The sequence below is a fragment of the Cryptomeria japonica genome, chromosome 9 (genome assembly GCF_030272615.1).
Source record: "Cryptomeria japonica chromosome 9, Sugi_1.0, whole genome shotgun sequence".
NCBI classification, from domain to species: domain Eukaryota; kingdom Viridiplantae; phylum Streptophyta; class Pinopsida; order Cupressales; family Cupressaceae; genus Cryptomeria; species Cryptomeria japonica.
This window is the reverse complement of record NC_081413.1, coordinates 281429041-281448507: the sequence shown is the minus strand read 5'-3', so window position 1 is coordinate 281448507 and position 19467 is coordinate 281429041. Positions and strand designations below refer to the sequence as shown.

Here is a 19467-nt window from a genome sequence, read left to right as displayed (position 1 = left end):
TTATTTTTCTTTCTAAGTTTCTTGATTTCACTTAGAGTGCTTATTAGGTCTTGTTCAAGATCCACTTCTCCTTCTTCATTAATATGATCTTCATCTTCTTGGTTTTCAGCACGTGTTTCTTCTATGGCCATGAACAATATTTCATCACTTAAAGACTCTTCATCACTAACATCCAATGAACCACCTTCCTGCTTTGAATAGAGACTCTTCGAATTTCTGAGCTTTCTCTTATTTTCTCTTGTACTTCTTATTGTTGAACTTAAAGACTTCTTTTCATAGTTGCTGTCCTTACTTTTTGCATGTGGACATTTAGCTGCAACAAGAAACCACATAAAACATGAAAATGACAAATATAAAGAAGTGTTAACATCAAGGAGCTATGATATTGCTATGAGTATTCAACTGTGTAGTTTTTGAGTCAAACTCATTGACCCTTGTTTCATGAGTAGTGGTTTACAAGAACCCATCACTCACGAGAATGAATGGTACACTTAACATTCATTGCATCTAGGTGATGCTCACAGAGGTGAAGCATTGAACCTTTTCTAAAGGTTACTCATCCTAGTACTACGCCAACTGAAGTGTCTTAAAAGCTTAACCATGAAGTTTCCCCCAAGGTTAAGCTCACTTAGCTTGCTACCGCATTTGCAAAACCTTTAGCAAGTGTTGGAGTATTACTGGGATGGGTGCCTTAGATGCAATGAGTGCTAAGTGTACCATTCATTCTCATGAGAGATGGGTTCTTATGAACCACTACTCATGAAATATGGGTCAATGAGTTTGGCTTAAAAACTACATAGTTGAATCCTGATAGCAATATCATAATTTGACTTGTTTTAGAAAATATCTCTTGCTTATCAATTGAGGAGCTAAGGGGCTATATTATGTGAATGGTTCATAAGGCACAACACTTGCTTAAGGTTTTGCAAATGGGGTAGTGTTGTGACCATTTCACACATCGCCCCATTTAAAATGGGGACCCCCTCTTTTTGCTCGTTTTTCGCTCGCTTTTCGTTTTGCTTTTAGGGTTTTGTTAGCTAGTCAGTTGTCTGGATTTAGGGTCAAGCCCTAGGGTTCCCTTTTTGATCTTTTAGGTCAGAATCCAGTCAGTTTTGAGAGCTTTTTGAGCTTCCTTTCGTAGGATGCAATTTTGAATAAAATGAATTTGCCAGAGTGGTCTATTTTCAATTGGAATTTTGAGTGCAGAGCTTAAATTTGTCTAAGTGTTGATGATGAAATTGTGAATTTTGTCCAATTGAGCAATTTTGACCAAATTTTGACTTTTTTGATTTTTGATCCCGGGCATTGGGAATGATTTGTTTTTGCCTTGTGAAGTGATTAAATATGTGAAATCATGATATTTTGGCCTGTAGGAGCAAAATCGCTCCTGTCCCTCAGTGAAGGACCGGAGCTCGTTTTCAAAAAATCTTACTATTCCTGCAGAGTCAAGATGAATTTCAAATTGAAAGTGATGAAGGAAGGCGAGATCTTTCCGTTGAATATAAATTGAAGAATTTCACGAACACGGAGATGCCCCAGGGAGCAAAATCGCTCCTGTCCCTTAGTGAAGGACCAGAGCTAAAAATCAAATTTTGCCTTGTACTTGCAGGATTTTAATGACTTGACGATTTGAAGAGGTCCAAGGAGATGTGTTTTACCAAATGAATATAACTTGAAGTGCCGTCATGAAGGAGAATGAACTGAAATGCAAAAATCGCTCCTGTCCCTCAGTCAGGGACCAGGGCAAAATCCATTATAGCTTCCGTCCCTCTCCAAGGGACCAGAGCGAAGTTCTTCATAAGGCATGTTTCTGGCAAAAATCAAGCAAGTTTCAGGTTTGAGGCAAGTAAAGACGATGAATTGAACACGTTGAAGATAAATTGAAGATTATGAAACGTCAACAAGGGACCTAAATGCCTAAGTTCGCTCCTGTCCCTCAGGCAGGGACCAGAGCGATTTTTGTCTTAGACAAATTTCTTGCCAAGTTACAATGAATTCCAAGGCATGGATGAGCGAAAAGGTACATTACGAATCCGTTGAAGATAAATTTCGAAGGTGATAAAATGAGATGAGGCCTACAAGAGCAATATCGCTCCTGTCCCTCTCCAAGGGACCAGGGCGACATAATGATTATGATGCCTTTTCCTCCAAGTTCAAGGCATTCCAAGACAAAGTACAAGGTGGTGAAGATGTTTTAAAGCGTCTCAATCAAGCACGAAGCATCAAAGGTCGTCAACATTGAAGAATTTACATCAAGACACCTAACTCGCTCCTGTCCCTCTCCAAGGGACCAGAGCGAAATTCCTACAAATGCCTAGATTTCAAAAGTTTGCCAAGTACCAAGCGGCTAAGAGGGATCGAGGGACTTTATTTTACACGATGAAAGCGATTGCAAGTTGGTCAAAACAAGGACAAGCTCAAAACGTTGAAGTTCGCTCCTATCCCTCTCCAAGGGACCAGAGCGATATTGATTATATTGGTCAAATCTTTCCAAAACCACGTTAAGTCAGGGTTATGCAAGATCATACAAGGTCAAAGGTGTCTTTCGATGATGATATACAAAGGTTTTAACGTCAAAATGCTATCAATTGAGCCAAAGAGCCTATATCGCTCCTGTCCTTTGGACAAGGACCAAAGCGATTTTCATTAAAACACTCATGCTCCTTCAAAATCAAGACAATGCAAGGATAGGCAAGGACAAGAACACCATTTGGAAGATAATGAACGAAGAACAAAGATCAAAAGTTTGCAAATTTGAGCCAGGACACAAGGATCGCTCCTGTCCCTCTCCAAGGGACCAGGGCGATGTTGGTTAGAGCACTCTTTATCCTTTGAAAATCACGTCAAAGCAAAGTTGCACAAAGTTTAAAACATCATTTGGAATGCGATATAAAGGAGGTGAACGTTAAGATGTTACCAATTCAAGCTTGAAATGGAGAAAACACATGGATCGCTCCTGTCCCTCTTCAAGGGACCAGGGCGATGATCCTCCAAACATCAAAACGCCTTGTAGAAGTTAAGTGAAACAAGCATGGAATAGAGAAACAAGGTTATTGTTCGCTTTATGATGAAAATTGGAGATTGAAGATGCAAGATCTAAGTGAAAACATCTAGATCGCTCCTGTCCCTCTCCTAGGGACCAGGGCGATAATGGTCATGAGATGCATTTATTCACACATGCAAGACACTCAAGCTCAAAGGACCCAACAAAAATACCGATTTGAACGTCAAAAATCGCAAGAATCGAGACAAAGTTGATGGATCGCTCCTGTCCCTCAGTCAGGGACCAGGGCGATAAGGTTTGCATTTTTAAAAAATTTTGGCGCTCAAGCAAATGTTTTTGAATTTATTTAAATGCTAAAATTCGATAAGTTTGAAAATCTAATTAAAATGGCATTTAATATTTGCGTTTGGTATTAATTAATTGTTTTGCCTTGTAAAAAATCGAAATTGTTAAATTAAAAAACGTTGGCAAATAATTAATTAATTATTTTAATAAGAAATTAAATGAAGCGCTTGGTATTTATTTGTTTATTTTACCAAAAGTCGGCTTTGTTATTTGTTTAAAAATCGTTTTAAATTGCCTTATTAATTACCAAGTCGGCCTAAAAGGATGGGTGGTATAAGCGCTTATAAAAGGGAGGTGAAAGATTTCATTTTCACATTATCATTTTCATCTCTTACATGCGATTTGAGGAAGACAAAGGAGAAATGCGATTTGGAGTATACAAAGCAAAGTGGTGCGAATTTATATCCAAGGGGGTGCGAACCTTATTTTTATGGTGCGAACTTGTCAAGCATTGGAAGACTACATCAAGGACATATCAAAGGTGGCGATATTGATAAGAAGGACATTTATTTGAAGATCACGTTGAAATATCAATTTTGCCTAGGCGATTTTATTCATTTGCATTCTAGAGTTAGCTCTCCCGTGAGGTATGGCGATTTGGTTTTATTGTTTTAAGTTTTAGATCGTCATAGCTTAAATTTTGAAATTTTGAATTTTGAATTCCTAGCTCGATCTTTTTTAGGAAATGATAACTCAAAGACTTATCATGAAGTTTCCTAAAATTTTCTCTAATCTATGATTACATATTGCAAGATCTAGTTTTTCATTATGAAATGTTGTGTAGGTATGGCGACCCCGAAGGCGGGAGCATCCACCAGTCGTTCAGCTCTCATGAAAGAAGATCAAAAGACCGAAGAAGTGGAGACTAAGATCGTGTCGAAGTGGAGCAACATTGGAGATACTAACTTAGGCAACTTCAACACGAAGAAGTTTCGAGAGGTCCCTTACATTGGCAAGCCATCACCTGTCGCCCGGAGAATAATCGAGAGTGGCATCATTAAGGCGGCCGGCTTTCCTCCAGCTGTTCAGTGCCATGAGTTGATGATCGAGTGTGCTCGTCATTATGATCCACAGTCCAGAACGATCGTGTCCAATGAGGGAAACACTTTGGCGTACCTTTCAGAGGAAGCCATAAGTGAAGCTTTCCATCTTCCAGAGCACAGGGACATGATATATAAGAGCATTGAAGGAGCCAGGTCAATGTACGAAGATGATCCAGATGCTTGTCTAAGCATTATCAATAAGAGCTGGTTACTCAAGAGCCGTCCCCGTCTGAGCAAGATCCCGAACACACCGCACAGGATTGATTTCCAGGAGGAGTACAGAGATTTGATTACGATGCTCAACCGAGTTACAGGAGCCCCTCACGCCTTCTATTTTGAGAAGTGGATGTTTTACTTCATCCAGGTGATCGTTCAAGGGAAAGGTACGATACATTTGGCTAGGATGATTAGCCATTGCTTGGACGTACAGTTGAGGAGACTCAAGGCTACTAAGTCCTTCCACATGAGTTCATACGTCATCTATGCCTTGATTAGGAGTTTTGAGTACGCAGGACTACCTCATAGAGGAATGATTGGAAGAGGACCCGGCGAGGTCAGAGCTTGTGATTCCTATGCCTACTTGCATCATCCGCCAGGGAGTAACTACAAGTTAGTTAATGATACCTTCACGATGAACATCACAAGGACGTTGCAAGGTGGGATTCACAACAGACTATCTCAGGATGCACAGGAACTAGTGAAGAGGTATGGTGCTTGGTTTATTCAGTTTCCGAAGTTCACTTATATTAGATTACATGGATGTCCTTTACCTCCATACATGTTGCCAAGATATCCGACAGACAGAATTGTGTTACTTGAAGTAACAAGACAGTTGGCAGCATATGCGAAGGCATTCAGACACAGACATGGGAATGGAGTTCCAGTACCTATCATTTTGGGCAATTCAGTTGAGGTATGTCCTAATGCTTTAGCCATGGATGACGCAGAGAAGGAGTTAGCCTTGTATTCTTTTTCATCTTTTGCTTTGAGAGAAAGCTTTGATCCACATGGACATTTAGAGGAGACAGTCGGCAGGAAGTTTAGGCATGAGTACCAAATTGAAGATTTTATGATGAATCTCTTAGATGATCTTGAAGTAAAATGAAAAATGCATTCTAGATTGCCTTTGGATTTCATCAGGAAATGCAGGATTTACAGAGTGGCCGACCAAGCTCAGGACACTGGCAGATATATCCAGTCATCCTATGATCGAGAAAGTAAAACAATAAGGTTGGATTGGAATGAGCCCGAGGTTGTGGATTTAGATACTTTGATGGCACCAGTCTTGTCTTGTACTCGCAGATGGGTTGACGTACAACATCAAAAGTTGAGAGAGCAAGGCATAGCTATGACTTTCACTTTGGAAGAGAAACCAGCCGAAGGTGGAGCTAGTGTGAGTGAAGGCAATCCTAATCCTAGAAATTTAGGTGAAGGTAACCTTCGATGTGCCAGTGAGGGCAATCTCCATCCAAGAGGTTCGAAGAGGAAAGAAAGATCAGAAAAGAAGGAGTCTTCCAAGAGAAAGCAAGGGGCCAACTGAGATCGTTCATCCGGTACTTCTTCTAGACCTGAGAAGAGGACACTTCAAGTGGAAGAATCCATGGAGTCGATGGTACAGAACGATGGGCAGGAAGAAGGACAGGCGCAGCAAGGGTCTCCAGATGGATCTCTCCAAGATTATGAGTTAGATGAAGATAAAGAAGACAATGAAATGACATCTCCTCCCAGAGAAGAAGAAGTAGTGCATAAAGAAATACAAGTTCAAGAAACAAGATCAGCTATCCCAGATTGGTTGAAGGAAAGATTAACTAAGGTGATCGTAGTAGAGGACGAAGACAATGCAATTGATTTAGAGAGCCTTGTTGGACGCTCACACGAAGTAACAGAAAAGAGGAAGGCTACCAAGATGTCCAAGATGATTCGAGATGAGACTGGATCCAGAAAACTGCAGATAGCTACACCGGCAGTAGACAAATATGAAGGTGAGATCCTAGCAGAGGAATATGATATACAAACATTTGAGCTAGGACCATCCACAGCCGAGCAGACATTAGATGATGCCACTGATTCATTTGAGGCATTGAAGGACAAGCTTAGAGAAGAAATGGAGAAGAATAGAAAGCTTGAGAGAGAGGTCGGTGCATGGAGAACATATTTCAGTCACATCAATGAACCTTTGGGACGTGAGGATCCAGCTAGATCACCAGTGCAAGCACTTCCACTTCAATCAATCAATGAGGCAGAAAGATTCAGGAATATGATCCAGCGTACAAGTACTTGGATGGATAAATCTCATACAGTGGCCATAGAATTTGTAACAAGGATGATGAAGATTATTCATCAAGCTATCCAGGTTCTTGAGATAATCCACAATTTGATGATAACAGTAGCCGCATTTGCCCATACCAAAGATGTTATCATTCCTGTCTTGAAAGTAATAAGACACACATCAAGGAAGGTCTTAGTGCAAGAAAAGATCATGGATGGAGGACCTCACAGTTTGCTTCAGTGGTCAACCTTACTCCATATGAAGAGTGTTTTCTTTGAGGACATAAGTACTAGATGTAGCCAAGTTGAGGAGGTGATCAATCCGATCCAGGACAGAGTATTTGAGGTACTTCGTACCATTCTTGGCAGAAGGATCGAGGTCGAGACAGATGTGGATATGCAGGAATTAGAGGATAGAATTAAGGTCATCTTTTGCAAGGACGCAAATGTTACAGACGAGCAATATGATCAGATGTTTGCCACCATGCTCCTGATTGAAAGAACAAAGGAACTTGAACCTACTTGGGACGCAGCTCTTCTAGATGCATTCGATCAAGTCATCCACTTGGAAGAGAGTATGAAGAATCTTCTCGAGATTCCAATTGCAGAAATCGAAGGAATCGTATCTAGATTCATTGCATATGCTAAAAAAGAACATTGGAAAGGGAATAAGATTCTAGATGAAAGGTTGTTATAGATGACATGGCATCTTATTTGTCATTGGTTTATGTCTCCTAGGTTTTTGTGCCAAATTTAATATTTGGCTATGCATTTAATATTGTTCAGTAAAAAGGAGGCCATTTGTAACAAACCCTAATTAGGGTTTAGGTGTCATGATCTTGACCATTGATCTACTTTCAATCTGGACCTTTCATTGTAATTGAGGATGCTATTTATACCTTCATTTTTCATTTCATTTATAATGTTTTTGTAATAGAGAAGAGAGATAGCTAAGAGATTAGAAGTTAGAAGCAATTTTATTTTGTAGCAAGATTGAGTTGTGAGGAAAGGAATTCAAGCAATTGTTGTATATGATGACTTGGAAATCAATGAAATATTGAAGTTATGGTGTTTTGTTGCAACTTTCTTGGTTATCTTCATGGTTGTTCAATTTACTTGAATCATGCTCAATCAAAGTAGTGTGTTAGTTTGAAGGACATAGTGTGAAACTTGATCTTTGGTAGGATTCGTAATCCAAACCACTAGCTTCTTGCTGATTGTAGGAACGCCTTGCGTGGTCGACTGGAGAATACCTTGAATCACTTTACCTTCAATCATTATTGAATCTTGGATATGTACCTTCGTGGTAGTATCTTTGATCTTTGATGCATTGAAAATCATTTTGTTACCTTAGAAGATCGCACCAATTTCAATTGAGTTGTTATCTTATGGCAAAATTGAAGTTGGTTGAATCTTGCCAAGTCTTGTCTACACGAAGTCATTCTTAGGGTTAGACTAGATTAGACCTCTTGAAAACCCTACTCTTTTGTTATTTTTTGAAAGTTTCTTTAGTTTAGTAAAATCTTGAACTTTCGGAAGCGTAAGACCCCTTGAGGATACAGCAAATCACATCATACCGCTGGAAGCTTGCCCACACGTAGAGACCCTACTAACCAGAACCTTGGAGTCATCCTAACTGATCCTTTATGCGAATCTTCAGCAGTTAGAGGCTTTTTTTTCAAGAGAGGATTAGATGCCTTTGGGTATTTTATTCTGTGTATGATGGTGTACAAAATACACGTCAACAGGTAGTAAGCTAAGTGGGCTTAACCTTGGTGGAATATCCATGGTTAAGTGCACTTTAGTTGGAGTAGTACTGAGATGGGTGACCTCCTAGGAAGGCCCATTGCTTCACCTTTGTTAGCATCACCTAGATGTGATGAGTGCTAAGTATACCATTCATTTTCATGAGAGATGGGTTCTTGTGAACCACTACTCATGAAACATGGGTCAATGAGTCTAACTCAAAAACTACACAGTTGAATCCTGATAGCAATATCATAATGTGACTTGCTGTGGAAAATCTCTCTTATTTATCAAATTGATGAGCTAAAGGGATTCTATTATACGAATGATCCATAAGGTACAACAGTTGCTGAAGGTTTCACAAATGGGCTAGCAAGCTAAGTGGGCTTAACCTTGGGGGAAACTCCATGGTTAAGAGCACTTAGAGTTGGAGTAATATTGGGATGGGTGATCTCCTGGGAAGGCCCAATGCTTCACTTCTGTGAGCATCACCTAGATGCACTGGGTACTAAGTTTACTGTTCATTCTTGTGAACCACTACTCATGAAACATGGGTCAATGAATTTGACTCAAAAACTACACAGCTGAATGCTAATAGTAATATCATAATTTGACGACTTGTGGAAAATATCTCCTACTGATCAATTAAGGAGGAGTGTTAGCACATAATATTATTAGGGGTCTTGCCCCTTATAACATCCATATATTGTTCTAATGTAAGGTTATCAAACCTTCGATGTTATATACTTTATTGACACATCCCCACCATAAACACTCACTTCAATAAACCAGAAGAAATAACACAATAAATAAATCCATAAATTGATTTCTAGTGGTCAGAAAAATTGTCTTACTGGTAAGACTTCACTTATAGTGAATCCCGAAGTAAGAAGCACTACTCTAACCCGCATACCATATACAAGCAAGAAGAAATAGAAATGGATAAATAAAAGACACATGATCAGCAATTTGTCAGGAAACAAACAATAAACCTTAATATACTAATGAACATTAACTGAGTCAGTGATTTCATAATGCTGCGATTAAGGAAGGAATAATACAAAATAATAAAGAATCAATTATCATTAAGTTAAAGCAGTGGAAACCACAATGACAATAACTATTGAATAGTCATGAATGAAGAGGCATCTGGTTCCAGGAAGGGGAGCGGACCAATCAAGAGAAATGACATTTCAAAGGGACGGGTCCCAAAGTAAATAAGATGACTCTCTTGTCCCTCCTCAAAGACATAATAGGGCAATCATTTATTTATTGGAATCTCCTATATGCTATCATGAAAGGATTAGGGAGGAACCTCAATAAGGTCAGCAGGTGCGTCTTCCCCTTCTAAGTAGCCCACCTCATGCTGGATGGACAAGAGTTCCTGCCACTTCGGGTCAATAGGTCGAGTATGGATACTCAGTGCTCTAAGACTTGGTCGTGGTGAAGTTAGGGTGTCTTATTGAGGAGTAATGATTGGTGGAGCAGGTCTGTCTTCCCCTTCTAAGTAGCCTACCTCATGCTAGATGGACAAGATTTCATGCCACTTGGGGCAAAGAGGTCGAGTATGGATGTTCCATGCTCTTGGGATTAGATGTGGTGAAGTTAGGGCACACTAACATGCTTCCTCTCCAACCCCTATTATGGTGGATTATGGGAATGAAACTACTGATTCTTGTCTTCTTAAACGATCATTCAAATAGATTGAAGTAATTAATAATATATATGCATTTAACCCTTATTGAAATATTAAAAGAATTATAAGTTACCTATTATGATTGCAGGACCTATTCAAGGGTTTTATCTTGCTAAAGTCATGTTTATTGGTAAAGTTAAAATCCTAACTATATTACACCTCTTGTTTAATTGAACTTGTGATTTAGGACAAAATCTAGGGTAAACCTAAAGGGGGATATTACATTTATTAAGCATATCACATCTTAATAATTATATTTTAATAAACTATTGATTTTTGATTATTTATAAATGATGGTTTTGAACAGGTGTAGCTGATACCCTTCAGGTATTTGGTCACCTTTTTTCCTATATTAAAGGAGCTTCCATCCTATTAAGAGGGTGTGAATTTGGAGATGAATAGTGAATTCTATCACTATACACAAAGGTATTATTGGCCATGTGGAAGTAGAGAGAGGTGTTCCCCAGGTTTGGTCTATGTTCTAATAAACCATTATTGTAAATGTTTTATGATGAAATGATGATATAGGGTTTTTTACTTGGAAGTGTTTTCCCATGTATAGTTTGTGTAATGTGTCAAATTTATGCATGTATAATTCTCGATTTATTTAATTTTGATTTTATTTGTAATGCTTAATAACCTAAGATCCTAATTTCTAACATTACTTTTCTCAAGGATGTAATCTGTTAACTTGAACGTTCTCACTGCACCCACACAGCTTCATGCTGTGAATTTGATATGATGTAATATTCTTATCAACATGAATACAAATAGTTTTCAACTTTTGTCACAGAAAGAAATATGCATTAATTTTTGTCTTGTTATTGATTTCAATATCAAGCAACAAATTTAATATTTGTTCAATGTTCATTGTTTGCGTTTAGAGAGAGGCATCTTCAAACTTTACACCCTGGAATTTTTTGATTCTGTTCTAGTTGTACACCTCTTTCTTATATTTCTCATCTTATATGATTGCCATTCTATTTTTTGTTTATTTGGTGCATAGTTCGCAAAGTTAGGTCATCGTGGCATTTTTAAATAGGGTAAGATGTTTAAATTTATTTTGATATTTTTCTGATTGTTTCTGATATAGTGCAGTCATCGAGGCCATCTGATATGTTTAAGGAAAGAGAAACGAGGCAATTATGTAAGCAGATGCATGAAGAAGAGGACATATTCAAGAAAATTTTCAAGGAAGTTGAAGAGTTAGGTGCGTTTTTCCTGATCTTTCTCAACTTACACGGTTTAGTAGAAAACCATAGATATTAAATTTAACGTGCTTGAAAGGTCATTTGAATTATTACCAGTTTTGCATGTTTATTTCAAATATGCTAGTAAATACTAAATAATGGAAACAAAGTGCAATTTGAATTATATGGAGGTGCAATGCAACATTGCGAGTATAAATATGGTATATCTGAAAGATTAACACCTGGGTATCTTGTTCTAGAAAACTAATTTGGACTGAAATTTAGAATTTATGGAATATGTTGGCAACCCTTTCTTCCTTGTATGTTGTTTTCAAACATTTACAATCAGATTCACCAAATTACAACCTCAGAGGAAAAAAGCCATGCATTTTGAATCAAATGGCAATTAAATATCAGAGGTACATATCATGAAATTCATATTACAACTGTTCTTCCATTTGTGAAAAATACATACAAGGTCATTTGTATTTTTGGTTTAACTTTTTTGTTTGCTTTCTTGTGATTTTAAATTGACACAACTATTCAGTTTTAAATCTATTTTATTCGAGTGAACTTGAACTCTGTTTCTTTTTGGCTCCATATATAGTTTAAGCAAAATGAACACCAACTCCAGTCTTACCCTTTTGTGGATATTTTATTTCCATTCACATACAAAATATCTCTGAAATTTGAAGTTTTTCTTTTTCAAAGCCTTTGTAAAACTATCTGCAAGCTTCGCTTAAGCTCTACAATAAGGTAGAACTCCTTATTTCGCTCAAGTCCTCTAGTGCAATGATACTTCACTTCAATGTGTCTATCTTTGCTTGACAAATTGGATTCTTAGAAAGGCTAAATTATTGTTCCTTTTAAGTATTCAACTATATTGCCTTTTAAGCTGCTAAAAGTGGTGCCTTGCTTTTTGCCTCAGTCGAAGACAATTAGCTGGTAGGTTTCTTGAATCTAAATTAACATTATATATTGCGTTCATATTGAAAATATTACATATTTTTTTCTTACATGCTCAGCAATTTTCCAAATATATTGATTCAGTGGAAGACAATTAACTGGTAGGTTTTTAAAATCTAAATTAACATTATATGTTGTGTTCTATTGAAAATATTACATTTTTTTCTAAGGTTTAGCAATATTCCAAAGATATTGCTAGGAGACATGGTGAATGGCAACTATTTCTAGCATGTATGACCACGCTTAATGGCACCAAAACTTAACAGTTTCCACATAAGCAACTGACAAAAAACCAACCGTCCCAGTCTCTTGTCAGCGATAAAGACCACCAAAAGAGATGCATATTACTTGAGTCTGGACATATTCCCTATGGATTTTTCTATTCATACATTTAGTGCAAGTAGATTTATAAAGCACCATGTTTGGTAAACCTTATACCGTACTAAGCTTATGCATCAAAGAAATATTTTCATAGTAAATATTTCAAAACCTCCATGCCATTTCTCAAGTCAAATAGTTAAAGTTCAAAACCTTGTAGTACATTACAAAATGGAATGTGTAAGGTGAAACCTTTCCTCAAATTTTTACTTAATATCAAGGTCCAAACTTTAAAGGCAATTGTGACCAAGATATTGGTAGAAGTAGCTAAAATAAAATTGATATAAGCATACTCGAGAGTACTTCATTTACAAATTCACAGAAATCACATGGCACAAAATTGAACTATCGAATTACTCTTTTACATCTCAAAGAAACAATACTATCACATCCCAGTATATAATATTAAAAGATATTATTCACACCTTCAACAGATTCTTTGATGAATATTCAGATGAAAACAATGAAATTTGTTTTTGATTAAGGTTAACAGGGGTTTTGAAAGGTCCTAGACTGTTGTACAGTGAGGAGGATAAAGAAATAAAGCTTGTCAAAACTACAAAGGGCAACTATGAAAATCAACAGCAGAACAGCTACACCACAACTAAAAGCAGATTCTCCATGGAACAATACAAATAACAGACAAATGATCAACACAAAGTCAAGGTAGTTTGAAGCCAAATTGATCCCAAGATCTTTGCAAGAACTGGGAAGATCAAAAGGGCCATAAGCAGTGCCATCCCCTGACTCCTAAGTCCCACTTTGAAAAGGGGTCTTCGGAAGCATTTCCCCTACTTCCTTCTGTGCATCCTCAGTAATATGTTAATTTGTCTGTTGATGCTCAATTGTATTTCCAATCCAGTTCTAATATTATGTAATATGCTTATGTAATGAATATTGCAACGCAATTTTTATGTTTTGAATTCCTAAAAGAATTTGACATGATTTTGATACCAGGTGTTGCACAGATGCCTTGGAAGATGCGAAAGGCAGTTGAAAATCAGAAAGTGGTAGCATTGGGTGGAAAGGTAGTTCCCACAAGTAGGCTTCTAGATATTAGTTGTAATATTTCATTTAAATGATTTTTGTTTCTAATAGTTGATGTGTTTTACAATGCATCTAACTCTTAATCTTACTGTCAGCCTGCAAAGAATTGCAAAACATCTATTTATCATGGTCAGTGTATTAAGAAGAAGCGAGAACGTACGGAGCAGAAGGCAATTGAGAATGAGGTTGGATCTCAAAAAGGATTTGCAATGATGCTTTAATGTTTTAAAAACTAGAACTGTAATTTCCTAGTTTAAATTTTCTTTTGCCTGATAATTGAAATTTATCATGAATGCTTCCTCCCAAGCATTTGTGCAAGCCATATATGTCTTCACCACGTCTTATTTTCTGAGGTTTTTTGAGCTCATGATATGCTTATACAGGAAACTCATCTTGGCCGACCTGCAAAACGTGCAAAAAAAGATGATAGACAACGTAAGCCAGAGGACCGAGGGCTGATGGCATCTGAAGGATTTTTCAAGCAAGGAATTTTGCATGTCAAGCCTTTGAAGAACAATATTGAAAGGAGCGATGAAGGCCTATACAGAATGGGAACTGGAAAAGGGAAAAAGAAAAAGAAATCCAAGAAAAATAAACACAAGGGAAAAAAGAAACGATGAACATTTTGACATTTATTTTGATATCTCAGCTTCGTTGTTATTGAAACATCTTAGCATCTGGCCTTTCTTTAAGCTTATTAGTTTCTGCAGGTAGGAAGGTTTGTTATGCATTCATTCAATCTAGTAGTTTCTATCCCGTGGCCTAATCATAACACAGAATTAATTCTATTCAATCGGACTTTCTATGCTAGATTGTCTAGTTTTATCTTCTACACAAATATTTGACTCATGGCAATTTAATTTAATACAAATTCATTGGCTGGAGAAATTTTTGAACTTCACAAGAGTCTTATTGTGAAAAGTAGAATTGAAAAGGTATACAATAATATAGGAGACAACAATCATTTAATACTTTTCTTGTTAGAAATACATTTTGTGATGGTCCATTTATATTTTAATTATTAAGCACATTACTTAAATAGAAAGACATATGCTTTGGTGTTGATTCAAGGTCTAGATCATTTAATATAATACATACGTTTACCAAATCCAAATCACATCTAGCCTGCCTGCACAGCTTACTGCATTCTAATTAATACTTTAAAAAATAAATGAAAGCACACTGTTTGTAGAAACCATGATGGAATTTGGTATGGGTCAAATGCACATGTTGCCACTTGACTGCAAGAATTACACCTAAAATGCTACTAGAAGCTTAATCTGATGTAGAGCCCACAAGATAATAAAATAAGCTTCTCAAGTTTATATGCAAAGCTGCCTCCTTTTCATTAGACTTAACACATTTTTCAAATATCATGAAAAGAAATACAAGAGCAAGGAAGGAAAACAAAATCCAAGTAAGTTTATTGATGAAGTAAATGTTACCAAGAGAAATGCAAAAGCCTTGGAGCAAATCTGAAGGAGGCACAAAAACTTTTTAAAAGGGGAAAAACAAAAAAAAACCTTTTGTGATATTATGAATGAGGCAATGCCTAAAATGAGAGAGAGAGAGAGAGAGAAGCTCTTTACAATAATTTCATTAAGAAGAAATGAGAGAGGAGACATCTCTTAAATAGAGATGAGGAGAGGAGTTACAAAGTAATTCCCAAATCTATGAATGCCACCATTCATAAAATGTGTGTGCCATGTGTCCACTTTTTTTTATGGAGGAAATTTAATATTTTTTAATAAAGGAAAATAAAAGAAATTACTTGTCCTCACATGTATTAGAGGACAAATTACATGTAGGAATTATAAAGGAATATCTTAAACTAAATACAAATAAACCTAAGTCAAGTAAAGATTAAATATTTTAACACCCCCTTTTAAGTTTTACTTGGAGAGTTTACATCAAACCCTTCAATGGTTTGCAATCCAAGATTTTTACAATGAAATTGGAACTTTTCCTTACAAAGTGGCTTGGTCAAAATATCTGCAACTTGGTTTTCCCCCTTGCAATAGAGGAGTGAAACTTGTTTGTCTTCAATTTGTTCTCTAATAAAATGGTGTTGGAGAGAAATGTGTTTTGTCCTTGCATGGAAAACTGGATTTTTAGCTAAGGCAGTGGCACTTTGGTTGTCACAATACAATTGAGTTGGTTTGTGTTGAGGTAGACCCAAATCTTCTAGTAGTTTTCTAAGCCACAAGACTTCTTTGGAAGTATTAGTGCATCTTTTGTACTCAACTTCAGTGGATCCAAGAGAGGTAGATTGTTGCTTTTTACTATTCCAAGAAATTGCTTCTGAACTACAAAAAAACAATAACCACAAGTAGATTTCCCATCATTGGAATTTCCACCTAGATCGGAGTCACTAAAAGCTTTTAAAGTAAAATAAGAATTTGCATCATAAAACAAACTTACATTAATAGTTCTTTTAATATATCTTAAAATTTTCTTAGCAACTTTAAAGTGTGTTTGTTGAGGTTTAGACATGAATCTTGAAACCAAACCAACACTAGAAGCAATATCTGACCTAGTAAGAGTTAAATAATTCAAACTTCCAATTAATTGTCTATACAAAGTACGATCAATAAGAGGAGTTTGCATATCAAGCATTAACTTAGTGCCTAATTCAATAGGAATTGAAACATGGTGAGCATCATTCATTTTAAACTTATCTATGAGATCTTGAGCATATTTAATTTGAGATAAGAAAATTCTCTTAGAGGTTTGCCAAATTTGCATTCCTAAGAAATAATATAAAAGACCTAAATCAGTCATTTGAAATTTTTGATTAAGTTGAAACTTAATATCAGAAATCAAAGTGAACTTGAAGTAAGAATCAAATCATCTACATACAAGATAATAATGATAATATCATCTTCACTATGTTTAATATACAAGTTAGGATCTTTTTTACTTCTAATAAAGCCTTGAGAAAGAAGGAATGCATTAATATTTGAATACCACTCTCTAGGAGATTGCTTTAATCCATAAATTGATTTCTTCAATTTACAAACTAAGCATGCATTACTTTCTTTAATAAAACCAGGGGGTTGAGACATATAAATTTCTTCATGTAAATCACCATTAAGAAACTTTTAACATCCATTTGGTGAATAGGCCAATTCATTCTAGAAGCTAAAGAAAGCACAAGTTTAATTGTAGACATTTTAGCAACAGGAGCAAAAGTTTCAGTATAATCTAAGCCTTCAATTTGAGAAAAACCTCTAGCAACTAATCTAGCTTTAAATTTACTAACTTGATTATTAGCATTCAATTTAGTTTTATAAAGCCACTTGCAAGAAACAAGATTTTTACCATGAGGCAAGGGAACTAAATCCCAAGTTTGGTTAGAAGTTAAAGTATCATATTCTTTTCATTGTTTTTTGTTAATGTGGTTGATTTTTAGCTTGATCAAATGTTTTAGGATCATTAGAATTCATAATAGTAGTTATTAAAGCAGAATTACACTAATGAACTCTTCTAGCTTGAATTCTATCCATTCTAGCTAAGTAGTCATCACTATCTTGAACTATTTAAACCATTGAGATCTTCTTTTAGAAGTAATGGATTCATCACTAGAAGAAGAGTCATGAGGAGTCGAGTTATTATTATCATCATCACTATCATTAGAAGGAATAAAAAGAGATGCATTAGGAGTAGGGTTAAGAGAAGGAGGTTGGTCCTCCACAAGCACAACTTTGCATTGAGAAAGTTCATCATCCTTCACTTTAGAACAATCGTGAATGCCTTTTTCTGCAATACAAACATCTCTTGCATCTTTTACCTTGTTAGTAATAGGATTGTAAACTCTATAACCTTTTGTATTTTCATCATAACCAACAAAAATAAAAGAAAAAGATTTAGCATCTAATTTTTTTCTTTTCTCCTTAGGTTTATGAACACAAGTTATGGAACCAAAAATTATGAAATTCTACAAATTGGGTTTTCTACCAGACCAAACTTCTTCAGGAGTTTTATCCTTTAAGGCTTTGGTAGGTGTTCTATTAATTAAATAAGTCGCACAAGCCATAGCTTCGACTCAAAACTTGTAATCCATATTTTTTGCATGCAATAAACATCTAGCCATTTCAACAATTGTCCTATGCTTCTGTTCTTCCACACCATTTTGTTGTGGTGTATAAGGAACGATAAGCTCATGTTTAATTCTAAACGATTTCAAATAAGCATTAAATGCATTATTGACATATTCTCTTCCATTGTCAGTAAGAAGAATCTTAATTTTAGAACCAGATTGCCTTTCTATAAACATATGAAATTCAATAAACACATCAAGCACTTGATCTTTACTATGAAGGAAGTATATCCATGTTCTCCTTGAAAAATCATCAACAAATGTAAGAGCATACCTTGAACCTTGGATGGAGGGATTTTCCATGGGACCCAAGAGATCACTATGAACTAGATGCAATTTAGTATATGCCCTCCAAGATTGACCATGAGGAAAGGGTTCCCTATGCATCTTACCACTCATGCAACCATTGCAAACAATTTGAGAAGGAACAATACTAGGCAATCCATCAACCATATTTGCCAAGTCTTTCATGCCATATAGTAAAATCAATAGTAGTAAGCAAAGAATACTTTGGAGGAGCAAATTCATAGAACTTGAATAAGTTATCACTATCTATTTTAGCAGTAGCAATAACATGATTAGTTTTTGGATCAATCATATAACATATGCCCCTATAAAAGTTAATCTTATAATTTTGACAAAGTTTAGGAACTGAAATCAAATTTGATTTTAATTCAGGAACATAAAGAACATCATGTAATTTCCCATTAGGAACATTCACATCACCAATAGTTTCAACTTTGCAACTATGATTATTAGCTAATTGAACAAGAATATTAGAAGTATCAGGATGCAAAGATTCAAAACATTCTTTATGAGAAGTAACATGCTGAGATGCACTAGAATCAATAATCCACTCAAGTGGTTGAGAAACATTATAAGTACATGTAAATGCATGACGAGATGAATTACCATTATTATTACCTTTCTTATAATGAGGTTTATGTTGTTGATTATTTTGGTTATTTTGGTTCATGGGTTTTTAACCATTTTGCTTCTTAAAACAATTATTAGTAATATGTCCATCTTCCCCACAATATGTGCAATGGGGTCTTGTTTGAGAATTATTCCTTTGATTATTGTATGTATTATTATGATTATTATTATGAGAATTGTTATGATATGATTTAGAATGAGATTGATAATTAGAAGATTTGTGATTATGATTATGATTATGATTATTATTATTGGATATAAAATTATTGTTATGATTTTGGTTTTTAGACATAAAAGCATGTTCATTACTTTTAAGAGTACCAAATTGAATTAATTTAGCTTCCTCTTGACGTAATAAATTACGAAAAATATCATAAGTTAATTGAGTAGATAAACTAGGAATAGCAAGTTGAGCATGAATATTGGTAATAAATTGCTGAAATTGACGAGGACGACATTTTTTAAGAATAAGATGAATTAAACATAAATTAGCTAGAGTAACTCCTAAACCAGTTAATTGACTATTAACATAATCAAATTTTAATAAGAACTCATCCATGGTTTTAAAATCCGTATACATGAGATCTTCAAGTTGATCTTGAAGCTGAATTTTTCGGGATTCATTTGAGCTATCATAAGTTGTTTTTAAAATTTCCCAAGCTTCATACGCTTTTGTACAATTTCCAATTAGAACATACGAATCAGGAACCATTGAAATACCAATTAAACCAAGTGCTTCCTCATTTTGA

General features: G+C 35.7%; 1 protein-coding gene across 1 annotated transcript in view; it reads left to right on the top strand.

Moving 5' to 3' along the window:
- The window catches only part of LOC131048611 (uncharacterized), a 63280-nt gene extending 48693 nt beyond the window's left edge, over positions 1-14587 (top strand). Inside the window, exons 5-8 of the mRNA XM_057982635.1 lie at positions 11201-11312; positions 13594-13664; positions 13779-13868; positions 14067-14587. Of these exons, the coding sequence (XP_057838618.1) occupies positions 11201-11312; positions 13594-13664; positions 13779-13868; positions 14067-14303 (510 nt within the window). The 3' untranslated portion in view covers positions 14304-14587. The remainder of the gene's footprint in view (positions 1-11200; positions 11313-13593; positions 13665-13778; positions 13869-14066) is intronic.
- Positions 14588-19467: the final 4880 nt, after the last annotated feature.